The 20,105-nt window shown below is 38.2% G+C and overlaps 1 protein-coding gene across 3 annotated transcripts in view; it reads left to right on the forward strand.

Moving 5' to 3' along the window:
* Nucleotides 1-16,920, forward strand: part of kif21b (kinesin family member 21B) — a 65,649-nt gene extending 48,729 nt beyond the window's left edge. For 2 of the 3 annotated variants that reach the window (XM_086086957.1, XM_086086958.1), the window contains 5 exons: nt 92-209; nt 315-485; nt 7,229-7,428; nt 8,773-8,896; nt 10,803-16,920. In XM_086086957.1, coding sequence (XP_085943083.1) covers nt 92-209; nt 315-485; nt 7,229-7,428; nt 8,773-8,872 — 589 coding nt within the window. In that variant the 3' untranslated portion in view covers nt 8,873-8,896; nt 10,803-16,920. The remainder of the gene's footprint in view (nt 1-91; nt 210-314; nt 486-7,228; nt 7,429-8,772; nt 8,897-10,802) is intronic. The other variant, XM_086086959.1, reaches the window with a different exon arrangement.
* Nucleotides 16,921-20,105: the final 3,185 nt, after the last annotated feature.

Raw genomic sequence — 20,105 nt, forward strand, 5'->3', positions numbered from 1 at the left:
GAAATGGAAAATGTCTCCATTCACTTGAAAGTGGCTCTTTGAAAATCTGCTTCAACTTGTTTTACACGTGTGTGTGTGTGTGTGTGTTTAGGATGCAAGCTATGGGCAAGCTGACAGGTCACATTGGCTCGGTCATGTGTTTGACGCTGGGACAGTCTCTGCTGGGCAAAGACCAAGTCATCACTGGCTCTAAAGACCATTATGTGAAGGTAGTTCTCATGAAGACACACTTTTAGACCACATCTGATTTTGAGTAACACCGGCAGGATACAAGTCAGCGATATTTAATGGTGCTTTTGCGCTTCCATTTACAGGTATTTGATGTGGCAGAGGGGACGCCGGGTAACGTTGGCCCCGCTCATAACTTTGAGCCACCGCATTACGACGGCATCGAGTGTTTGGCTGTGCAGGGAGACGTGCTGTTCAGCGGATCGAGAGACAACGGCATCAAAAAATGGGATTTGGAGCAGCAGGAACTCAGTCAGGTGTGTGTTGTTGTGTGTGTGTGTTCCGGCCGATTGTTTCAGAAGAATGCCAGCTGAATAATGAATGGCTCTTGCACCATGCAGCACATATGCCGTCACTCAAGATTTATAACCAGGTCACATTTGACTGATGTACAGTGTCAACAATAACACGCCGTGATTTTAAACAGATGATGATAAGATGTAACTGTGATGTTCTTTCGACTTTTAACGGAACACACAATTCAAAATTCATTTGACTTTATTCTATTAGGCCATGTGTATGGCTAAGTATCAAAAATAATGACGTGCCCTGCATTCTGCCATATTGGGCATTTTTGTCCCATCCACGTCATCAATGTTTTGGACGTATTTCCTGGTTTATTGTGCTATGAAAATGCCGTATAATGTCGTCAATTATTGCCATAATTTAGATGGCACCCCTAACTAGTGTTAATTTTATCAGCCATTTTTAAATTTAGTCACAGTGCAGTTTCAATCACGCATGTTATACTTTTTTAGTTAGTCAACCTCATCCCGTTTTTATTTAGTTCATTTTTAGTCGGCTATAAAACTAGCTTCTTAGTCTTTATTCTAGTCCAAGAAAACACAATTTTGTTTGTGTAGATTTAGTTAACAAAAACTCAACGTTTTAGTCAGAACAATCATTTTAACCCTGTATATTTTTTTTGTCAGCAGATAATGTTGAACATTTTGGATCTAAAACAATTTCACATTTAAAAAAAATCACACACAGTCTATCAACAAGTGGCTACTATGGCTCCATGCTATGAGCTAGTTAGCCAGCATTAGTTAGCGATCGGATTAACATTATTGTGGGAACGTTATAGCCATTGGATTAATGCTACGATATAACTATAATTTACTTTTCTTTCTTTTACCTTTCACCGTGAATCCTCTTCCTGTCTGTCGCATGTTGCACTGGTCACTATCTGCAGATTTGAAAGTGTATGTGTCACATGACAGTTTCACAGTGACAGATTAGCAGAGACAGGATTTTACAAAATCATATCATTTTCATCTCTCTTTTATTTGTTGATTTTTATATTGATTTTAGTCCAGTTTTTATTGAGTGGAGTACATTTTCGTCATTGTTTATTAATGAGGGTTTTTAGTCTAGTCTAATTTAGTGTTGGTGAATAATGTGCGTTGACAAAATAATTTTTAGTTTGTTTTCGTGAACAAAATTAACACTACTCCTAACCATCTCAGGTTTTATATTCTTCCTTTGACAAAGAAAAAAAAAGTGCAGAAGTGGTGAACACAGCCATAGTACTTGCAACAACAAAAAGTGTGCAACCGGTCTATTGTGGTGGAATAATCGTAGACATAAAAACATTACGTTACTTAATGTCCAAAAAACGTGAATGATTGTCACTAAAATGTATGTTTACATGTCATGGTCTGAATATATTGGAACAAAACTCAAAATATTTTGGATTATTTTAATGTCGGAAGTGTGTATGCGTTGCTTTTGATATGGATATACGCTTCTGCTAACGGCATGAAATCAGGGCGTGTTTTTGTGGACACCATGCATTCATTATGCAGCACACTTGCTAGAGATCAACTGATCTGGGAGCTAATCCAAGCAACGTTGATGGAATTTTGTAATCTGTTAGATAACCGCCCAGAGAAAACTCCATTCAATTGTGGTGCAGATCTTAGACATACTTTGGATCAAAGGTGGCTAATGTAGTTTTTCCGCCTTGAAAAAGGTCAACGCTCCCAGAGAACTCTTGTTTCTTACCTCTGGTTTTTGGTGTTTGTTGCTGGCGAACACAGGCTGTTGCGTAACACTTTGAGGTCGGGTGGTGGACGCACATGGGAAGAATTGATAGATTGCTGGTGCAAATTTGGATGAAGTATTTTTATCTTTCATTTAAGTGGGGGGGCAGCTGATGCTGATGATTTTTTTTATTTTTTTTTATTTTTTACATGAATCAGATTTGTTTTTGGTTAGTTAGGATGAGCCAATGCACGTTATTACAAAACAACATTGCAAAAGATTGCATTAAACAACATTTTCTTTATTTTCTCACCAAATAATGCATGAATATCAATGATGTAATTCCAAAATCTGGGTGGGTCTTTGAAAATGTTTCTTTCGGTCCAGATGCAAAGAGTTGTTCATTCTTGGTTGATGTCTGTGCCGTGCTATATGTATAGCCTTTGTGCATATGGAGCCTCTTTCAGTGTTTAAAGCTCCTGATTAAATATTCTGTTTCGCTTTCCTCTGCGGCTGTTAATAAATGACCTCTTGACACTCATTTTAATGTGCAAAAAAACAGTATCCAGTCTTTCTGCTGGGTGCATATGCAATCTAAGCATGTGATGGATTATTGCTGCCAGATATAAAACTGCCTCACCACCTCTATAATGAAATGCGTTGATTAATTGGTTGAGGGAGAATTATTGTAAAACAAAATGATTTAAAAGTAATTTGACGAGCAAAGATGACACATTTATTTATCTTCTCAGATATGCCCGAGAAATCTATTTCAGTGTCATTCATCTTTCATATTGCTCATTAGTCTGCTGGTTCTGAATATTACGCAATATAGTTGCAGCTCTTTGGCATCACTTATTTCAGCTCCTCACATGCCTCAGTAAATTGTTTAACCTGAGATGGCCAAGATGAGAAATGACCATCACATTTCAGAGACATTCAACAAAAACAAGAATATAAGTCATTTTGCATTTTCATTATTTTAGCGTATGATTTGTTGTCTTTTTGACCGACATGATATTTATTTGTTCAACTATAGTAGATGGATTGGTTTGTAACTTATAGACGAGTGTTATCATAATGTAACAGTGGGTATTGTGTGTAAAGCCTGTTCATCCAATGGAAGCGTGTTGGTGACAAATCAAATAGGGACTAGATTAGATCCTTGGGGCACTCCACAGAACATCTCACATCTGAAATGATAATGTAAATCTAGCTTTGGCAACTTGTATTCAAAATACCTTTTCACTTTTCATTTATGGGCTTCTAGCAATTCGTGGGTATGGTGAAGCCAAAGAAAAGTGGACAGACTCTTTTCAGATTGTCTCAGATGGTCTTAAAAGCCGTTCTTTGTGCGAGATGCTTCCACATCTTTCATATTAAAGGGTCATTGGGTCAGGCGGAATGACTGAAGTCTGCCAAAATTGCACTTCTGTCTGGCTACGGGGTTAATTAGTTGCAGCCCTACCACGGACGTTGAGTTGATCTCAAAGATGACCTCATGCAGGAGCTCACATCATTCAGTTTCGTTACGACACAATGTTGACGTGCCCGTCAGACGCGTTTGTGTCATATTTGGGTCTCTCACGTGTTCCACAAACAAACACTCGCTGTGCTCATTTCTTTTCATGTGATATGTGAGAAGTGTCATTGGCTGTTGGACAACTCCCTGTCACTGCACCGCTTCCTTCATTTCTTAATTTTCACACGGGATTCACTCTGTGGCGCTTGTGCGTCATGTGAAAGTGTGAGGAAAGTATGTCAACATCGGGGCATAAGATTCGGAGCAAAAGAAAATTGTGTGTTTTGTGTGTGCGTGCGTGTGTTTACTTTTGCGGTGTCTCTTGTGGTATCCGCTGTTGCCCGCCTATGTTAAAAATGCATAATGTTGCACCTTGTGGGTAGATTTCATTTGCATGCACATTCATTTGCATATTAAGCAGCACATTGTCAAGTTTTTAATAAGTTATTTTTAATTTTTACTTCCATCTTCAATCATTTTTTTCCTTATTTCTCCCAGCAGACCAAATAAGAAAATAAGGCGCTGTTGTAAGACTCATTTAAATCCGAGTTTGTGCTGCGGTCCGTGGAGTCTCACCTCTGCCTCATTTGCCAAAGAGCCAATACAATCTATTTTACAGCCTCTTGTCTAATTATGAAGTTGCATCCGAATGCAAGCGCGGGATATAAAATGATATCGTATATTACAGCTCTGGAACGCCGCCTCCTTGAGGAGCCATTTTGTTCTCAACCTTTCTGTGGAAAAGCATAGAGCACAACCTCGTGGGAATCAATGGAGCACTTTGTTTATAATTAATGTACACAGTATGTTTGTTCTTCCCAAATGCTGAATAAAAGTGTAACTATACCTTACAAAACAGTTGTGTGTACACACAATGTAGTTCCAGTTGGTTAGTGGGGTTACTCAACATCGCCTTGGCATCTTTTATTGAAACCATTACACCATCTGATTTTCTGTGAAGTCATTTTTGTCAGACCAAACATTTCACCCACCAGGCCAAGCAGTTAATGTTTCCACTCACTGGTCAATGAAGCATCCAGATAATGATTTTTGTTGTTGTAATTTTAAATGGCAATGCTTTGCAAAAAGAATGATCTTTCCAGTTCAAGACAAATACAGTTTGTTTCGTCTCATGGCTGTGCATAACAAATTTAATAGACCATCGGTCATAAAAACGAGAAGAGACCATCCAGCATCCTGAAGTACTTTAATGCACTTTTTTTTTTTCAATTTCACCGAACTCTTGACACGTGTATTACCATGTTGAGTACTTACAGGAAACGGAAATTTCAAACTGAATTCACCTTTTTACACCCAATTTAAGCCGGCTCAGTGAGCTTCTGAGAGGTCAGAAATGAATCAAGCGAATCAAACTGCTAAAACTATTTCCTTTTCTGTTCAGGGCGTGAAGGAATAATGTTTAGTTTTTTTGTTTTTTAAAATAAGATATTTTTTAAAGAATAATGTAAAATAATAATACAAATAAGGATAAATAAATAATAATTTTTTGAAAAATCAAAAAATAAATGAATAATTGATCAAATATATATGACAGTGAATTTTTAACATTCATAAAAAATAATTTTTATTTTAGAAATGAAAGCATTTTGTTTAAAGACATTTTGTTGATAAAATTGCACATCAAAAGCCTCACACTGGGTAGTGATCTAAAAACTTTCCATTTCATGTACCAGGAAATAACCGTTTTCTTGGTTTTGGCTCTACCTCACCTCCAATATTTTCTTTAATTCATGTACTAAGAGAGAACCACTGACCCTTTTCTGACCTATAGATCCCATCTCGAACTGACAAACCTCTGCTGACCCCAATAATGTGTTCAGTGAGTACAGGAAGAAAAAAAAAAACTCTACTTCCAGAGTGCACTTCAAGACCCACAATCCGGTACACAGTAGTTTGAAATAAACCTCACATCTCAAAGTGTGTGTTAATACAGGCAATGTTTTTAAAGTAACAGAAATGTACAAGTGTAAAAAAAAAAGTGACTTATGAGGCAAGACAGATCAATTTTCTACTTGTTAACATTTATCACTGTTATATGTTACACTTTTATCAGTGTTATCCTTTTGTGGTGGGGAAAAAAAACACATTGCATGATGTCATGCAAGACAGCATTTGTGTATGTAAGTGAATATGAGCAGTATATTTGCAAAGACTTTGGTTGAATTCCAACTTGATCGTTTGTATCATTTGGCTGCGAAGTTCCCCGTTTCTGTATTAGGCCTCATTGACGCATCGACCGTATGCTGCTTAATTCATCATACAAAACAGTATGCAGCATTGCCTCTCGGATTTCAGAACGTACAGAAATATTTTCAGAAATGGGCAGTTCACAAAATATTTAATTGGTTGTTTAAATTCACACTTAATGGACGGACAGACCTAACTATTTGCATGAGAGCAATTAAAAAGACAATTTTCCATAATAATATATGTCCTTTTGAAGCCTCCATTTTGTATGTTTGTATCTAGTTCCATTTTGGGTTCAGGCATGGTTCACCCTGTTCTGTCTGTACCACTTTGACTTAAAAGGAAGGAAGGCATTATATCTACATTCATGCCATTTGCCAGGTATTTTTGTCAGCGTGTGGTAGTTAGTTCCTGACAGCGTGTGAGACCATGCGGAGAGAATGCATGAGAAGAACTCGAGAAAAAGACTGTCTTTGTAAGCTTTGCATAGAAAAATGAAACAATGTTATATTGTAATGCTTGGTTGAAAAGCAGAAGATATGTGAGCTATAGTTGAGTTTTGGAAAGTGCAATGGAAAGTTTTCCACTTGAGCACCAATGCGGTTTAACAGAACACAAATAGATATATTAATATTATCTGGAAGTGCGCACATTTTGAGCTGCTGCTATTTTGACTTCATTTTTTTGTACCTGCTACTTTGAGGTTTGTGTCATTGGGATTATCTTTTCTTACACAAGACAGCTCATGTGGTTTCTTGACTGAATTGCGCTAAGAATAACTGCCTGTGGATCTCAAACTGTGCTTATATGTTGCCCAGTAACCATGTTGGTTGGTTTTTTTCCCCCTTCTTCTTCCCTTTTTATTTATTTATTTTTTCCCAACTTTTTCACCCGGTCTGCAACTTTTTGATATAAATGTAATAATGTTTTAAAGCAATTGTGCTGAAATTTGCAGTCTAATACATATCCCATTTCAATTCGAAATTCTATTTTTCGTCGTCATGCTGTTCACATGCTGAATTTTTTATGTATATTTGTCACAAGACTTGTAATGGTTGGCAAATGCGAATACATGTTTAAATGTACATATCACTGATTGATGTGTGTGTGTGTGTGTGTGTGTGTGTGTGTGTGTGTGTGTGTGTATCCATCCATCCATCCATGGGATTGGTAGATAACCGATTCATTGCACCTTAAAAAGGATGCCTTGCCTCTATGTGGTTCATGAACTATCCCCTAAGAAGCCTTTTGCTGACTCAGCAACTCTCTCCCTTCACTCAACAGCAAATCCCCATCGCCCACAAAGACTGGGTGTGCGCCCTGGCTTACGTCCCGGCGAGGCCGTTGTTGCTCAGCGGCTGCCGGGGGGGCATGCTGAAGGTGTGGAACGTCGACAACTTCACTCCCATAGGAGAAGTCAAAGGACACGACAGTCCGATTAATGCCATATGTACCAACTCCAGGCAGATTTTCACTGCGTCCAGGTAGGTTTAGTTCTTACTGTACTACCAGGAATCTCACTCGGGAGCTAACTATAGCATGCAATCAACTCTCAACGATTGATTTGTTTGTTTGTTCAAAACGGGCTCTTAACTCTGCACTGTGGGACAGAAAAACAAACCTCACAGTCAATAATAATTTGATTAAATATGATCTAATTAAATGTAATTTAAAAGAAAATGTTTCCTCTCATTGGCCATTTCAGTCAAGTCAAACTAAATGTATCAACATGTCTAGATTTTTCATTCATTTATGATTTATGGTTTCATAATGCACATTTTTGCAATGATTTATTATAATTGTCAACATAATATTTGTTCATTAATTAAACATTAAGCGCTTTTTTTAAATGGCTGATGCACTCCACATGACAAATAATACAATAACTGAATGGTACTGCCAACATAGGCTGCAGCTGCAGCACATCTGTAACCCTGAAGTGGATAAGCGATATATAAAATGGATGAAAACTGCCAAAAATAGTTAATGGGAGGTGGATATTATGCAATAGTTTGAGCAAAGCTCCTCAAGCCCAAACCTTGAACAGTGGAACAGCGCAAGGCTCAACCTGCTGTGAGTGTGCCCTCATCAATCATAGCTACTGTTTCTTGATTGGTTGACTTTTCCTCGGGCGTGGTGGTATCTTCAATATGAAATAAAATGGGAAGATGAAGTTCATTTTAGTAAAGTAAGTCCTATTGTCAGCTTAAAAAATGGCAAAACCTGTTTTTTTTTTGGGGGGGGGGGTTGAAATTGAAAATGTCCAATTTGTAAATAGTAAAATTTTAAAAACATTAAACTTGAGTCTAGCTGCTTGAAACATTATCATTGATACAATGATTTTGTTGTAGCAAAAGTTTCACTTCCTTTATGGACTCCTGAACTTAGCTATGGTGAATGTAGTTTATCATACACAATACAAAATAGTGCGGGGTGTTCATAAAAGTGAGGAAATCATTTTTGGACGGTTGTGACAGCTGGAGGATTTATGAAAAACGCATCATGTGACAGAATGATGTATCGTGTTCTCCGTGTGCCTCAATGACTGTGAGGGAAATCAAGAATAATATCAGCCCCTATAGGAAAACAAACACTGGTTGTGTTGAAAGGTTCGAAACCTTTAATAATGTTTAAAGTGTCTCCATTTCTGCAGAAGAGACGTCATACCAGACGACGATTCTTTCACTTTTGTTCCCAAGCAACCCGATTAACGTTCTCCCCTTCTGCTTTCCGTCTCCTCCTCGTTCTCCTCCTCCGCTCTTCTGCCACTTCACTCCTCCTGGACAACAACCTGTTTGTCTCAAACTCTTCCTCCGGGATGACCCCAGTGATTGCAGGGTGAAATTATGGAACTATGTGCCCGGCTTGACCCCGTGTCTTCCTCGCCGGGTCCTCGCCATCAAGGGCCGAGCCACCAGCCTCCCATGATTACCACCTTCCCTCCTCCCTCTGGTACTTTCTTTTCCTTTCCTTTTCATGTCCTAACACCTTCCGTTTCGTTGACCTATTTCTGCTCTCCTGCCATTACGCAAGAGGTTCATGCTGCTGCATGATGCAATCCATGCAGTAAAACAATGTACTGCGAAGGGTTGGGCTTTGAATTCTTTTCAGCGCTGAACTAATTGCTATTGTCAGCCCATCTTTCCCCACCAATTATCAGCATGCTTCTTCAGACATTGCAGTCACTTTGGCTTTAGAGTACTTTTCAATTATACAAGTGTGGAGGGAGCACTGGATCAAGTTATTACCAGTCGTTGAAAAAAAGTGATACTCACTTAAAACAACTCTGTCAAGTAAAAGTTGTGAAGTCTAAAAGCTGCAACAGAAGTAAGAACACACCGTAGTGCAACTTCTGAGCCTTTGGGATTCAGTAGCCCCTCCCTGCCCCTCATCCTACGGCCAATCACAGACGCTGTGATTGACCGTGAGAAAACTTTCAAACACAGAGGGAAATATTGGCAAAAATTCCTTGCCGCACTACATTTTGGTCAAACGGGGCTTCCAGGAACTCCGTGTAAATGCAAAGTAGCTCAAGTGGGATAAACCTTGGATAAAAAGAGATTAATCAGATATTAAATAAAAACAAAAAAAACCATTCTTTACATTTTATGCCAAGGATGGGCAACTGGTGGCCATGCAGCCTGCGACCACACAAGGTGTAACCCCTTGATTAAAAATAAATAAATACAATAAAAATAAAAAGGGGGGGGGGCATGGGGAGGGGCGGAGGAAAAAAATTTGAAAACATTTTTGGGAAGTGGGGAAACTTATTTTCTCTACTACAATGGACCAACTTTCGTATTTTTTCTTTGTTTTTGTTCTGTTTTTTGGTGGAGGGGGGAATCCATGTTTTTCATGGAATATTAATAAGGTTCATCAGTGCTTGTTTTTTTAAATAGAATGTGGTGGTTATTAGAATATGGGTTTCCAAAAACGTCTTAACCTCTGTCCCTATCCCCCGCGAATAGCGAAGTTCCACTGTGTAGTTTGAAGTTGAATTATCAGCATTCACCACTAGATGGCACACATGGCTTAGTTGCTATCCTACAATGTGATGTGAGTAGGTCTCATAATTTTTTGCAGATTTGGAATGATACGCAGGGCAAAGATAGTACCTCAATATTACAATTTTATGTGAGTTGATTTTTTGTGGGGGGAAAAAATGAGTTCTTGCACTTGATGTTGGTTTGCTATTCAGTAGTTTTGTGCCATCCTTGAATGGTATTTTTTATGCGAGAGATTTTTTGCACCGGACAAAAAACAACATATACAGTATGAGGTTATTTTGTTGTTTGCGTCAAATCCTTTGTTGTCGAAAAGTGGATCTTTTATAAATGAATTGAGAATGTATTTTGCACATATTTTACATATTTAAAATAGCGTTTTTGTCATACATCTGGTTAGGAAGTGCGTGGTCCTATTTGGTCCCTTAGTAGCACTGATGAAAAAATGTTTGTGTTGTCCATCCCTGCTTTAAGCTGTTTTATTTTAAAACATGTTTGTGCTGTGTCAAACTGCTTTTTGATGCACCCCCGAGTTCAGATGATCGCATTCACACCAGTTTATTTGAACAAAAGCAAACTTGGCAATTGTGAACATAGCCTATTAAGCTCACATGTATTTGATGAAGTGGGCGGTAATTCACAAAGAGAATTGAAAACGTTGACATTGGCACGCGAGCAACTTTGAGTCATCAGTTTGAAAGTAGCTCTGGAAAAGTGCAACAAGCGGAGGTGTCTATGGAGACCTCACTGATGCTATTTCTCTTCTTGTGTTTCCCTGACTTCCCTTTGCTCACCCTCCCTTTTCTGAAAATCTCCCCATATCGCCCTCCCTCCCCCACTGTGCCTGTCTGCAGTGACAAGACGGTGAAGATCTGGCTATCAAAGGTGTGGAGGAAGAGGTGACACCACGTGTGACGGACGATGCTCGACCACTTTTTCGTGCAGCTTCAGTTGTGATCTGTGACCTCCCGTCCACCACCGAGGCAATCCCACTTCGATTTGTCACTGTGAAAAATGGAACATTGCCCTGAAAGGCATAATAAACAATTGTTCCTTTCCATTTTTTCCCCCCCAATTGAAATTTGAAAGTGCCATTTGTTGTGACGCCACTCGGACACGGCAAATACATCTTGCAGGCGCATCTGGCAGCACCATTTCGCCCATCAGAACAACATGATGAGTGCCCTGCTGTTTGCCCTGTTTTTAAGGGCGATGAAAAGCAGAATACTTATGGAACATTTGTGTAAACACCTTCACTTCCTCCAAAAAGGATTTCAGTTAGTGGACAATCATCATTCCTTATCATCATCATTTTTTTATCTCGCTGTTACTCAACTCGACATCTCAATTTTTGAACCCACATTTGAGTTTATGTGGCGATCAACAAGTGTTGTTTAATGTTCATTTTCCCCTACCTCATTTGTTTTGGACTGCGCTTTCCGCGTGGGCGAGAACACATTTATGGGTCTCTTTGCACAAAAATCTGGTGCCGGACTTGTCTGGCGCTTTATGTCTGTAAATGCGTCCTCTGTTGGCTCAGCCCGTCTCTGCTGACCTTGCAAACAGGAAAGCACACATCCGGTAGCACAAGCGAGGTGATACTGCCCCTGGAGGAGCTCGCTCCACTTCATTATCTTGTGCAAAAGAAGTCCTGACGATAGCAGAAATACCAAACAACCCCCCTGCAGACTACAGTGCTTTCATTAAAGGAAAGACGGTCGCACCCCGTACAGTACGTGGGCCCTACATGTGGAACCAAACCTTCCCAACAATCCTTCTCAAAAGAGAATATCTAGTAATTGGCTTGGGTCCAATCATGCCAATTAAGCTAACGCACATGGATCATAACGTTACAGTCAAACTATTGCAGCATGTAAACAACAAATTTCTGGACTGAGACGATCTGGGCTTGCTTCTCAGTGGAACCTCAAATGTGAAATATTCATCATAATTTAAAACACTTGAATGATGAAGGTGCCTAAAACGAACAGAGTATGCCAAACCTTATAGATGGAGTCTTACTTCTATTGAATGTGAGTCTAATTATACCATGCAATATTTTTATATACTTTTATTGTAACTATGAACCCTGCCTAAAAACTCAATTTACACTCAATTGTATGCTTTGTAGGGGAAGTCAACATCTAAATTGTATTTATTATAATATGTTGTATACAACACTAATAGTCTAAAAAACATATTCTGATCAATATTGCATTTGTGGAAGATAAGTAGCAAAATGCACCTGTTTTTCTCCATCTCAGCGGGGCGGCCATTTTCTCACTTGCTGTCTACTGAAAATGACATCATGGCTCAGCTTCAGAAAACAGGTGAGCCGTGATTGGTCGTTGCCTGAGCCCTAAGCAACTGTGATGTCATTTTCAGTTGACAGCAAGCGGCAAAATGGCCGCCCTCTGAGATGGATAAAACCAGGTACATTTTGCTGCTTACGACAAACCTCTGTTTCCAAAGCCCTTATAGACTGACTTACTAAGCCCCCTTTACTGTATAGGAGTGTAAAAAAAAAAAAGAAGCCAAAGAATAAGCAAAATAGGAGCCACTAATCTTTTCATTGTTGCTGAATTGAATTCGGAATGGTTTTCATTTTGCTTGGTGTGATTTCATACGAAACTGCCACTAAAATAAGACAACAAAAAGCCAAAAAGCAAAACCCGCATCCAGAACTATTCCTTAGCTGCATTCTACTTTGTGTGGTCATAAATATTTCGGCTAGATTTATTGCTAATTACCATTCAAGGTTTCACTGTAGTTGATGCCGGAAGTTCATGGTGAGAATGACCAATGTAGCTTACTTCACTCACTGCATGTGTAAAATCAAATGCAGGATCACGTAACACTATCCACTCCAAATCCAAATTTTGCCTGATCGCTTGTTTACATGTAGCATGAGTAATACAATATGTGAAGTTGAAAAGCCAAGAGACTAAAGGCGGGCATATCTCCACCTACGCGAGCAGAGCTTGAAATCAGTTTGTCCACGTAATTGAGTTTCCCTCCTGCGCTTATGAATCCTGGTGGTCCTCACACTGAAAAGGCTTCTCCCCTTTTCCCGGCGAGCCCAAGTCTGTGTGAAGCCAATTTAATTCTTGCTCTCACATTTCTCCCGGCTGCTCTGCGGAAGAGACTTTCTGCTGGAAAGCAGGTCACAATTGAGAGAGATGTTGAAATCTCCTTCCATCCTTCTGCTGCTCACTTAAAAACGACGGGAAGACAGCAGACGGGTGCAGTTTGCAGACATAATGTCCACTGGATTTTTTGTTTTGTTTTGTTTTGTTTTGCCTTTCTTGCATGTATGTTCAAATGTTGCAAGGCAACCTCCTGTGCCCTGTACGTGAGACTTGTCCTTTAAAAATAATGCAAAGATGTCGAATAGGTGGTGTTTGTGTTACACTGAATTTCTGCAGACGCTGCTTACACACTCCAAAAGCAATGCTTTATTTTTTTTAATTTTTTTTTTTATAAATGCAAATATGTGGACCGACGTGACAGACCGGGGTGTTCTTGGTTTCTATATTTTTGCTATGATGAGCAACTCAGGTACAGGTTGAAGGATCATTTTCGTTTGTATTGAACTCATCACTTGATGTGATTTTTAGGTCACGTTTTTCAAATGCCTTGTTTGTGAAAAAGGGTACTATTCGTTTATCACCCTATTCATACTATTTGTTTTTATTTTATCTGAACGATTTTCTGTATATATTTTTACTTTGTTGTAAAAAAAAAACCTTTTCATAATGTGCCCAAGTGTGTAAATTGGAGGAAAAAAAGTGTTTGTATAGGATTTGGCTTGAGACGCCGGAGTGGGCGATGCACTCGTTAGAAACACTTTATTTTATTTCAGCTCAAAGGCACCGAGTGGACCCTTTACTGCATTTTAGCCTGTGCCAATTAGCCAAACAAACCCAGTTGCCACCTTTTCATGTCCACACCTGGTGAGGAAAGGATCTCACTGCGAGTGGCCCCCTGCTTAAACATATTCATGATAATGACTGAATGATTGCACATCTTTGGAAATTACAGTTCAGACCATTTAGAATGAGCCTCAGTGCTTCACACCTGCATCAGTTTCACACAAAGGTTCACAGGCTATTGGAATTTCACAGATCTGGAAATGATTCCTATTCCTTCGCATCATGATAATCCCCTCATCTGGCCATCGTTATCTTTAAAGTTGTCAATAGTTCTTAAGAAAAGTTAGTCCAACCGTAGCGCTTGATGCTGTGTAAATAGCCATGCCATGACTTTCATGTTAACGAACTGGCTTCACTTTCTCAGACAGCCTTTTCATAGTCACTGCTTCGAAGGAGTATTAAGGCCTCAAGGATGAAGTTGTGGAATTCTAAGGCAAAAAAGTCATTTGCAAAAACAAAACAAAAATGCACTCGGTGTAAAAATGAAGGCTGTGGAAGATCTCAAAATTGTCATTTGAAGTAAAGCCCAAATATTTGTTGATTCCTCAGCCTGAAAAATTATCAATTTGAATTCCTTTATTAACATGCCTGTTATTCCTTTTTTTTATTCCTCCCATTTTTTGGCATCTATTTACTTCCACATAATTCATCCAATTATCGTCATTCCAATTTGAACATATTCCACTCATGCCATTCTTGCTTCCATTTTTCTTATTCCAAATATTCACGCCTTACCCACAATTCTCGATTTTGTACCCTAATTTTACCCATTCATTCAACATTACACATTTACATCATTTCAAAGTGATAGTCAAATCATTTAACTCTTTTATTTCACTTACGGGATGATTATTAGTCCATTCCCGACTTGATTCTTAACACCTTACCCTTTCTGCTTTTTCCACTACAATTTCTACATTTATTCACCGATTCAAACCGTTCTAACTTTCAACTTTTCAGTCTTTACCTGCCGACTACTTGAACATTTCTTGATTGATTGAAACCATTTCCACTTCAACATGCTCAGCTATTTCCAGCTCATTGGATATCATTCCATGTCACTTCTTATACTTTCACATCATTGAATATCATTGCAGATAGTTCATGTTTTTCATTCAGCCTCACAGCCTTCACGCGCAATTTCTTCAGAATTTGCACATTGTCTTGTTTTTAGTGATATTACGACTCGGTGACTTTATCCACGTAACCTTAAAAATTAATTAAAGCTTAAGTCTAGTAAGATTGTGAATTTTGCTTTAAAATACAGTGGGTGCCCACATAGTGTGTTTTGGCACCCGTCATTTTACATATTTGTGGTTAAAAAAAAAAAAATCATGATTTTTACATTTCATTTTTTTTTTATATATATATATATATATTTCATTTTTTGTTGTTACATTTTATTTTACCCCAGACCATTTTTTCTTGGAAAACATCTAATGACTGTTTATCTGAGTTTTTTAACCCCCACCCTCCAATGCATATAAAATGGCCGTTGATTATACGGGTATTTTTGTGATTTTTATTTTTTTTTACTTTTTTTAGTGGGCCGGCCCAAACACTGTATGCCTATTTAGTCATCATAGTATAACATGCCAACATGATCACATATGATTTCAACCTTTCTCTCATAACAGTCTTACTTTATTCTTTTCAGACCATTTTGTTGTACTTCTTTATTTTTCTAATGATTCTGTATTTCGTTTCATGAGTGGCCCTAATACTCCTTCATACACTGAAAATTAGGACTTAAAATGCTTTTTAGATAGTAGGCACTTCTGTGAATAGTCCAGATATGTATTGTATGAAACTTAGTCTTAGGCTGAGCAGTGATGGTGTCTTCTAAATACGACACTGAACTCTTCCTGCAAAGAACACGCCCTTTTCAATCTTCAGTAGGCTTAGCAGATGTTTTTTTTTATTTTTTATTGCTATTTGTCAAATGTGCAGGCATAGAAAGACACTTGTCAGCCTTTTACAGGCCTGTATTGTAAATGTTGAGAGAGCAGCATGCAGACCTTTCTTAATACAAGTCCAGTCTTCCACTGGCACCTTTTATTGTTTTTATTTTATTAAGATTAAAACGATGTTAGCAGAGTAGCAGTAAAAATACTCTTAAGAGATTAACTCATCAACTGCCATTGACGGCTATAGACGTCAAAGATTGATTTGATCTGGGCTGGCAGTGAATAAGTTAATGTAAAATTGAGCCTCTAGCCAGCTGGAGGCACTATGCAGCCAAATGATTGAAAAAAAAAAATCGAACTTTGTACCAAAGCCCAATATCTTTTGAATAGCTAATATCAGGCTCTGTAAAACCAATATATGCAAATGTCAATAAGTACCAAAAACTTGGAAGAGTTGCCATTAAATTTGAATTGATTACGCGGAGCCTTTCTACAATATCGTCCTGTGTCTGCTGCATCAAGCGGCCAGTCAAGCGTTTCGCTAGCCTGCGATTAGCACTAACCCATCCAGCCCGCCCATCGTGTGACTGTCAAGAAATGGATGCCCAGTCGGTTGCTTGACTTCATACAGCCGTGTGCCTCAGCCGACAGGCCTTACACAATCACAACGTAATGTGTAGCAGAAACATCGTCCTACAATTTGGGATCCTGTTTTACATCTGCGGATGTCCCAGCTCACTCGGATCACTAACGGCTGAGAAGTCTTTTCATCATCGGGGCTTCCGGCTGCTGATGGGACGGAATCGCACCCGCGCACAATCAAGAGGGCTGCTTACTGTACTTGTTCGCTGCTAGCCGCCAGCTCTCTGTCACGCATCTCTTGTAATGTACACGTTGCAATGTCTGTGAAATCAATACTTGATGCGACATGAATGCAGGGTCAAAGGTCATTTGTGCCTTTTATTGCACAGACTTCTCATTCTTAAATGTGTGTACAGTTGTTGTTTTTTTTAAATGTATGAAAATTTGCATGTGACCAAGCCATGTACACACACGTTTTAGTGTATATAATGTAAGTAAATATTTAATGACAAATACAATGTTCCCTGGACAGAATAAATATGTTAACAAAACATGGACTTTGTTTGAACTGCAATAATATGTGATAAGCTAACCTGAGAATGGCATTTTCGGCCATTGCCGTGGCAACCCCTGGATCGCCTAACAGACAAAGTCGACATAGTTTTATGCTCTAACATAACATTATTCCAAATATTTTCTTTTTTCTTTTTCTTTTTTCCCCAGAGGTCAAGAGCGCTCTGGAGCAGTTTGTCATTCCGGGTGTCTATCTACGCTTGGAATAAAAAGTCATATGAATGTCGTACACAACCCCCCACCCCCCTGTTCGAAAATTATGACAACGTGCTCCAGAGCGCTCCTGACCTGGGATGATGTCTTCAGGACAGCTCTGTGAATGTCCTTGACTTGAGAAAGAGGAATGGGTTCACCTGCCTAAAGAGCTAGTGGCATAAGCATAATCAAATAACAAATGTGGAAAAGTGAAGCACATTGATCACTTTCAGGAAGCACGGTACTTGAGTTAAGGTGACCAGATTTGGACTGCTGTGAGGATATTTTCTTTCAACATCATTGTTCCATAATTAAAGTGAAACAAACAACAATTGTCCATATCATATATTTTTTTTAGGTTGCTCCTGTTATGACTTGTTTAGGGGTGTCAGGCGATTAAAATGTTCAATTGTAATTAATCGCATGACTTCAATAGTTAACTCATGATTAATCGCAAATTTTATATATTTTCTAAATGTATTATCAAATATTTATTTATAAGTTTTCATCCTCTTGTTAACATAAAAGTGGAAAACAATGTTAATAGGAATGTATGTTCTAGTAATTCAAACTAATTTAATAATAATTCATAAAATTGAGTTAAAATTAAAAAGATGTACTGTACTGTAAAAACGAGTATGATATTGATTTGTGTTGAGGTAAAGACGTTGGTGACAGCTCAGTGTGTTTTAGTTTTCATATTAAGAGCTATCTAATCTTTAACATGAAGCACATTTTAAAATGCAACTTGACCCCAGTCTCCCCATATATATATATATATATATATATATATATATATATATATATATATATATATATATATATATATATATATATATATATATATATATATATATATATATATATATATATATATATATATATATGCATTATTATTAAATTTATTGCTGCTAAATTTTTTGATGTGGATGTATTTGCGACTAAAATTCCCCTAATACAGGTTTTCCAAGTAAGGGGTGGTAATTAATCGCACGTTTAAAAATGTTGTGGTGTTAAAGGAACTTTAAATTAACTCGAAATTATCACAGTAATTTTGACACACCTCGATTTTTTGCAACTTCCCAATAGTCTGGAACAAAACAAGTTTGTTTGGTTAGCATTATTAGCCTGTAACAATGTCTATGCTTGTTCATTTTCTCTTTGCTTGAAGTAGTTGCAATCATACAAAGTAAAAGTAAACATGAATTTCTAACTCAATTAACAAACATAATACATGGCATAGTTTTCCTTTAGAGGCTTGATTTGAATGTCCATATTCATTATCAATAGCATTACTTCCCTTTCTCCCCTTGTCACGAATTGTCAGCCTGCATTTATGTCAGTAGCTTTAAATAGAACTAAAACGCACCCAGTGGAGCACAGACCTCCACCAAGGTGGAAAGATTATCGTCTGCATACCAACGCAGTTGCAATCTCAGGCGTAAACTGAAGGTGATCGACCTCATGCATCTAAAAAGAATAAAAATATGTAAACAGTAACACTCGACATTTAACAAGTGAGGATGTTTATTTATTTTCTATTCATTTAATTAGACCCAATGCACGTCATTAAAAAAATAAATATGCTGACTAATAGTTGAACATAAAGGAATGGACACCTGGTTAGATGTTTTATTCACCTGAAGCTGTCTGTCAAGATTTGCTCGGAAGAAATGCATACATCTTCATTCCCTTTGCGAACGGCGATCATTAACTTGTGCGGGCCAACGCTTGCCACAGTCGCGTCGGGCCACACAAACGTTGTGATGTATGACGGCCATTAACGTCTCGGAGGAGGCAACATTTGAAAATGCCAGTCACAAACAAATATCCATACACACAGCACAGTCGTCACGTCCCAGCAGGACGCGTTCCATCTGCTCGAATCGTATATAAAAATGAAAACCTAAAAAAACCTCCTGGAATGCGATTCCGGTGTCTTCTTCAGTCTGATTGCATTGCAACATTTCAGCCAAGTCAGCTCGTACTTGCGGATCCATTGATCTTTGTCCTTGTGGGCCATCAATCAGCCTGCAATTTAAGGAGTACATTTAGGCAAACACCTGCAGTGAATATTAAAGCCCTTACACTCCCGCTGCTTAGATGTGTGTGAGTAGTAAACATTAATAACAAGTGGTTATCATTGGAAAAATGAAAGTTCTCACTTGCTCATCCATCACAGTGTCCCATTGCGATACACTGGCAATAAAAGGACCAGTGCAGAGACTCCAGAGGCTTCAACGTGCACAGGCTAACAAAATAAATGTAATCACATTCTCAGTGCTTAAACAAATTATATTATATATTATATATTATATGATATTACTGTCCACAGTAACTTAAATAACAAACATTTGAGTCAATTACATATAATAATATAGATGCAAAATAAACATAACAAGCCAAAACAATTGATTATGTTCCGCAATTCATGAAGTCAGTGAGTCAGAGATATTGACAGAATCAACAAAATGAGGAATTGTGGGATGTATTTGTAGTGGTTAAAATAACAGAACTGAACAACCGGACCTTGAAATTGTACCAAGCTATCACGGAATGGTCCAGTTTTATTTGTGCATATCTTGATTTAATAAATTTAGGAATGTTGGCGCTGTCCAATGAAGTTATTTCCCTCCCTTGATAGTTAACAAATAATCATTACGTTGCGTTTATCTTTTTCATTGGACAATGACATTATTGGAAAGAAATAATCATTCTCAAGGATTATAAAAATCTTTAATGAAATTGTGATAATGGGCACAACTTCATTTTCGTGCCGGGGCAAGTCTAATTCAGTTTGATGAAATGAAACGATGGTGATAAAAAAATAGACTCGCTAAAACCAGGTCTAAGCGGTGACGCATGTGGTGTAACCCGATTTTGGTGGATTTGATCAAGGCGCATGCAGACAGATTCTGTGCTCCGCAGATGTCATCGTATTTCATTCATAAATATGACAACAGTGTGG

Source organism: Leptonotus elevatus, chromosome 10 (genome assembly GCF_054856555.1).
Source record: "Leptonotus elevatus isolate MCC_2025b chromosome 10, RoL_Lele_1.0, whole genome shotgun sequence".
Taxonomy (NCBI): Eukaryota; Metazoa; Chordata; class Actinopteri; order Syngnathiformes; family Syngnathidae; genus Leptonotus; species Leptonotus elevatus.